The sequence below is a fragment of the Hippocampus comes genome, unplaced genomic scaffold, assembly GCF_001891065.2.
Source record: "Hippocampus comes isolate QL1 unplaced genomic scaffold, H_comes_QL1_v1.1 scaffold158, whole genome shotgun sequence".
Taxonomy (NCBI): Eukaryota; Metazoa; Chordata; class Actinopteri; order Syngnathiformes; family Syngnathidae; genus Hippocampus; species Hippocampus comes.
Window position 1 is genome coordinate 3,470,419 of NW_017805548.1, and position 6,799 is coordinate 3,477,217.

The 6,799-nt window shown below is 37.1% G+C and overlaps 1 protein-coding gene across 1 annotated transcript in view; it reads right to left on the bottom strand.

The window, feature by feature from the left end:
• spcs3 (signal peptidase complex subunit 3) overlaps positions 1-3,517 on the bottom strand; it is a 13,721-nt gene extending 10,204 nt beyond the window's left edge. The window contains exon 1 of the mRNA XM_019879834.1: positions 3,207-3,517. Coding sequence (XP_019735393.1) covers positions 3,207-3,349 — 143 coding nt within the window. The 5' untranslated portion in view covers positions 3,350-3,517. The remainder of the gene's footprint in view (positions 1-3,206) is intronic.
• Between the last annotated feature and the right edge of the window lie 3,282 nt (positions 3,518-6,799).

Sequence of the window (6,799 nt, forward strand, 5' to 3'; positions counted from 1 at the left end):
TATATATATATATATTATCATCACAAAGCTTGACCAAAACAAAACAATACATGAATAATTAGGGCCTGAACACCAACTGCTGCGAGGTCTCTATTGTTTTTGTCGAAATTCTTAGGGCCTGAACAGCGAAAGTGTTGTGAGGTCCATATTGTTTTTGAAGAAATTATTATTTGGGCCACAGCAGTGAACGCTACAGGGTCCCTATTGTTTTTGTTTTTTTCACTGCGGGATAGTATTGCAGCACTGACCATTGTAGCTCCAACTCTCTCCATACAGGAACAATTGTCGTTGATCAATATTGCACAGCACCAAATATTTGAAAGCGCTAAAGGACTTTCTGCATCACTCCACAACTTAACTTGAACTACAATTACTACTTAATGGTGCAATGATTATCTGCACCAACTGCACAACAACCGTCATAGTATTGTGTATGTATATACAGTATAACATTAATACTTCCAAGAATAAATCACGAAATCACTCAACATTATAGACTTAGCTGTGACATTTCAACAATACACATTGGAAACACATACATGTGCACAGATTTATAAATAAATGCAAGACCACAAAATTGTCAGCGCTGATGGTCATTTTCAAAGACCAAAATAAAAACTGATTAAAAATATCACTCACCACAGCTACACTTCAACAAGCTATGGCCGTTTGTATTCCAACAATTATTAATTTCTATTTCAATGGTAACAAGGTGCTGTGTCATTGTTTGTTATCCATACATCTATTTACTAAACTACTTATCCCCACGAGTCTGCACACTACTGGACATCATAAACTGGTGATAAAACTTCATTTTGTGCTGCAGTTAGTCTCAAGTACAGCTGCACTGAAATGTCGGAAATCTGAGCGTGAGGCCAGGTTTCTGTTATTAAGAAAATGCAACAATCTTAACCCTCATATTATGTTGAAAAAAATCACATTGATTATGTTGTGGGTCATTTTGACCCGTACTGTAAAAATCCACACAAAATAGTCAAAAAAACAGGTTACACCAGTAACAACTTTGTTTAAGATGATGTAAACATTTAGAAAAGAGACAGACAACAGATTTTTTATCCCAACAGTATATTTAAGACTTGTTTAGTTCAATGTTTTCCCTGTTACGTTTTTTTTTTCATTTAAGTTTTCTGAGAATTTCAGTGTTTTATCTAGAAAGTATTGCACTGGCAGTATTATGTTGTACTGGCAGTTGTATGTGTGCTGTCAGATTGTCAAGTCCCCCTTTGGTGGAGTTGTCGTCCAGGATCATTTGTGGCTTCATGTCTTCTCTTGTGCTCAGAGATGCATCTGTGTGCATTGTGCTCATTACGAGAACATTTTTATTTTCTTCGGGCAGTATGAAACAACTGCTGTTTTTTCAGTGAAAACAAATACTGAGGAATTGAGACGTCTGCCCTGCATCTTCAGAATTTCACCGGGAATTTCTGTCTTATTTCTTATGACTGTTGCCAACATAGTCAGCTTTCTCTCCTGAACTTCATCTCCAAGGCCGTACATTGTAAAGAAGTTTTGACTTTGCAGTCCTTCACTCATCTTCAGGACCACACGCATCATCTGAATCTTCTCAGATGCTCCTCCAGGTAGCTTTCCAGTATGCACTTGCATATTCCATGCAAAACTAGATTTTGCATCACAGGCTGCCCACATTTTGATGCCATACTTGCCAGAAAGATCCTCTGTCTCTGAAATATCTTCCTCTGCATCACTATCCCCGTTCGAACTCTGTGATGAAGCTTCTTCAGCTGTAAATTTTCTGGAGCTCAATTCTGAAAAGCTGCTTGCCCACATTAAAGTGCCTAAGTCAAAATGACCCCCAACATCATATTTGTATTCAAACTGTGCACAGACATCCCACTACACATCAGAGTGTCCAGATTTTACACACCAGTTCATGACCCTAGATGAGGAAAAGTCAATAAATTTCACGAAGAAAACGAAAGGAAATTCAGTGGTTTGGTCAACAAAAAAACTGAAATGGGTCAAATTGACCCTTAACATAATATAAGGGTTAAACATAGTCATGCCTTGTTACAGTTCAACTGGCTTCCACATTAACTTGCTTCTGATTCCAGCTGTGTGTGTGTGTGTGTGCGAGAGAGAGAGAGAGAGAGAGAGAGAGAGAGAGAGGGGTAGGGACAGATTAAACTGTAGAACTTTTCAAAATTCTAACGCCAACCTAAATTTTAAAATTAAGTTTACTTCTGTTTTATCATAAAGCCCTCATTTACACTTGCTTATGCTTGCCCTAATCATAACCTTTTATTTTGTGAGGACTAATCCTTTTACTAATTATTTTTTTTTATTTACTACATTGTTCACCTGCATAACGGTTCAAATACTGTATTCAACAAACACATTCGACCAAACTTCTTTTACATCTCCCGACTGGCTGCAGAAAATGGAAACATAGTACAAAAATAATAAAAATGAATAAGATAAAAAGGTACAGAGCGGCATTTGAAGCCGTGACGCAGTGGAATAAAATGTCACGTTCCGTGAGACCGTTCCACCCACTACTCCCTCACCTGCGCAGAATTTGTGCTTAAAGTTCGCACACGATTCACGGCAAATGCTCGGTGGCGAATTCCCGGTCACGGAAAAATAACCACTGCGTTTTTATTTTATTTTATTATGTTAGTGCTGTTTTCGTGACTCGGCTAGCTTAGCTGTTGTTGTCGATCAAAGCTCTTTGCTGTGTAAAGTCCGTTGCGTCAGCACTGATTGGTTGAAGCCAAAAAGACATGCGTGCGTACACGTCCTTGTTGATGCACGCACAGCGGGGAGCAGCGGACTACCGACTGCTGAGTCGCGCTTCACTCGAGTGGCGTCGCTACACTTTAAACACCAGCCCTTGTAAACGCAAAGCGGATATTCCTGGCTGAACATCAGTCTCATATGCAGCATCTCATTGAATCCAAAAACCAATGGTTTCACTCCCTGGACAAGCAATATTTACGGCAAATAGTCGCCAGGGGTTTATTTCGCATTGATTATTCGGTGCTGCGAATGCTGTTGAATTTATAGATGAAGCATTCCCTAGCAGAGTCTGTCAGCAATGCGGTCAATTGCAACATTAAAATTTCTCCACTCACGCCTATGTTTGAGAACACAGTACAATCTGACAAAAGCCGAGCGGAATCTTGTCACAGATCTCGAAAAAAAAGGATGAATTCAAAGAATCTTACAGCATGACTTTAGAGACACGGACGTCCACAGGAACTGTTCTGTCTTTAAAGGCTGTTGTGATGAAACAGCCAAAAGTTAAGGCCGCCATGACGCTCAGAGAGAATGCGAAAAGGGAGTTAGCTCTTGACAAAACGGTGTTCATCTTTTCAAAGGTGGTAAAAAGGAAATATTATATACTACAAATTAACAAACGTGTCAACTCAGTGGGCCTTCGAATTCTCGTTTATGCAAATGAATTTCCTTTCGTGTCCTACCCGAGCGAGGTGACCCGGAAGTAGTTGGCCGATAAGCGCGTTCGAATTCTTTATTAGGAAAGGTGCCTGGATCTAATCTTGAAACCTTCTTTAGCAAAGGATTCCACTCGAGCAACCTTTACGAACGTATATTACCCACAAATCCTTACTGCAGCAACATTTAAAGGAACAGGATACAGAAATAGTTGAGGGACCACACGAAGACGCTCAAGTTTCAAGCTCAAGATTTTAGAAGATAATGTTTCAAAAACTCTAATTAAATAAATTATAATAGTATTTTTTTTTCTTTTTGACACAAGTGGATAGGCAATGATGTCGTAATGTGGGTAAATAAGATGCAGTCGGTTTTGAGCAGGCAACATTTTATTGTCAACCTAACTTAGCAGGAGCCGCAACACGTTACCCTAGGTCTCCTAACTTAACGACATTTAGCCCGCATACATACTGTTAGGTGCTTTCAAAGTAAAAGCATAACAGCTATTACCACAAATGAGGCCAATAAATATACGCTCAAAGCAAGAGTAAAGGTGTGCTTCCACACAAATCTGCAATTATAAATACATTTTCGTAATTTATTAGAAAGTGGGCGATTCCAAAATCAATGAAACAAATAAGAAACACTTAGAATTGTGTAGTACTACTCATCTGTGAGTAAAAAAGAATGTTATCATTCATCATAATAATTTGCAATATTTGCAAATCTGATCAAACAATATATTAAACTACTGAACAATCCACAAATGTCAAAAGCCTTTATTTGTGTGCTCTTTACAATGTTTTCGTAGTGTAGGTTACTGGCTTTATTAACTTTCCTAAATAAACCTTTATCTGGAAAAAAAAAAGATGGTGACTGTTTCAGGAGAAATGTCTCCATTCCGCATGTTGTGTCATCTTGGAACTGCTTTGTAACTGATATCTGCTGGAAAAAGGTCCTGTCTATCCCAAATACGTACTTGCTCACTAACAAGGTGAAGAAAGTAACTTTTAAAATATTACATAAATATTAACCATTATGTGACTAACTTTAAAAGAGACATTGTAAACTGCTGTTTCTGTGGAAGCCACCCACAGATAGTTCAACGCCTCTTCTGGATCTGCTCATACCCTCAGACATTTTGGAAAGATTTTGGTAAATTTGCCAGTATGTTTCTTTACAAAGACTTCTCTTTAAAATGGCAAGTCATTATTATTTTTAATTAGTTTTTTTTTAAGCAAGTATGTGCATGAAGATGCTTTTTCATAATGAATGTGCTAATACTTATGGCTATTTTTTTATTCATCAATGCAAGTATGGGGATTAGGAATCCACCTTTTCACACTTTTACACCAATACTATTTCCTATTTTAAACTTTTAAATAATTCGAATAACAAAAAAAGCTCTGAAAACTATAAATACTTTTAAAACTTTCAATTCATTGGAACGTATATGAAACCGTGGCATTGTTGATGTTCTCTGTGTTGTACAGTAGTATACTGTTATTTCATGTTTCGAAGATGTTCATTTAATGAACAGAGTATCATGTCCTGTACTTTTTTTTTTGTTATAATAAAGATTCTTAAAAATGACGACAACGAATAATAAGAAAAAATAGGACATTGTCGTTGTTGTTCTGTGTAGTTCAGTAATATACTGTTATTTCATGTTTCAAATATGAAAATATCATACGACCCTGTACCTGATTTGTTTTGCTATAATAAAAATTGAAAAAATAGAAAACGATGACATAGAAGAAGAAGAAGAAGAAGAAGAAGAAGAAGAAGAAGAAGAAGAAGAATGCGCCAAGGCTGTCCGGCCTCACCATTTCTGTTTCTATTGTGTACTCAACTTCTCACCTGTCATATCAAAAGAAGTGCTATCCAATGGATATCAATTGCGGGCAGAGAAATACTGATTGGTCAGCTTGCGGATGACCTTACTCTACCTTATTTCTAAAGAACTCTAGCCAAGTCTCTGTTGCGATTAAAGCAGTCGAACTGTTCTCAGCGGCCTCTGGTCTCCACCTAAATCTGAACAAATGTGAACTGTTCCCTATCCATGATTGGAACGAGACTTCGGTCTGCAACATCCCAATTAAAGAAAAGGTTACCTATCTAGGGATTACCATCGTGAAAAATGAGGCCATGCGATGTACAGCGAACTTTAACCCAATTATTAACAAAACCCAGGCTAAGCTTAACCAGTGGCTAGGTAGAGATCTTTCTTTAAAAGGACGTACGCTGATAACCAAGGCGGAAGGACTGTCATGTCTTACGTATGCAGCAATCTCTTTGTTTGCGAATGAGAAAATTTGTAAAAATATCAATAAGATGCTTTTCGACTTCTTATGGAGAACCAAGACTCATTATGTGAAAAGGTCTGTTGTTATGAATACCTACAAAACTGGTGCATTGAACTTCCTGGACTTTTCTACCCTCAATAATACGTTTAAAATCATTTGGATCAAACAATTTTTGGGTAATCCCTCTTCTATTTGGAACTTTATACCTAACTATATATTTCTCAACTTGGTGGTCTTAACTTTGTACTTTTATGTGATTACAAGATAGAAAAAATTCCTTTGGCTTTATCCATTTTCCACAAACAAATACTTTTGGCTTGGTCTTTGATATATAAACATAATTTCCCCCCTCATAAATGCTTCATTTGGAATAGCCGTTACATCTTATACAAGAATAGATCATTCTTTCTCCCTAATTGGTTCAAGAATAAAATAATCCTGGTCAATCAGTTAATCAATAATCAAGGTTTTCTTTTAAGTTACTCTGAATTTTTAAATAAATTTAACCTACCTGTCACCTCAAAGGAATTTGTTACAGTCATGGATGCTATTCCTTCTGGAATCTTGACCCTCTTGAAAGGGGTTGACAGAACAACCTCCACACCAAGCCTGGACCCCAAAATGACTGCTATGGGCAAATCCTGTTTTACGTCAACATCAGTCAGAAATAACAACCGTAACATATTTTCGCTGTTTCAAAAAGATATTTCAACAACCCCACCTATTATTACTTACTGGTCTGGTTTTGTTGATAATCTACACTGGGGAAAAATCTGGTCTCTCCCATACAAATACCTCCTGACTAATAAAGTAAGAGAAATCTCTTTTAATTAAAATGATACACAAATACTATCCCACCAAGCATTATCTTCTTAGGTTCAAGAAAGACATCTCTGTTAATTGTTCATTTTGTGTAATGTACCCTGAAACAATGGTTCACTTGTTCTGGCAATGCCCGTATACCAACACATTTTGGAAAGTTGTGTCCAGATTTATTATTGAACACATTGACTCTGACTTTATGCTATACTGGAAAAATGTACTATTTGGGTTCTACG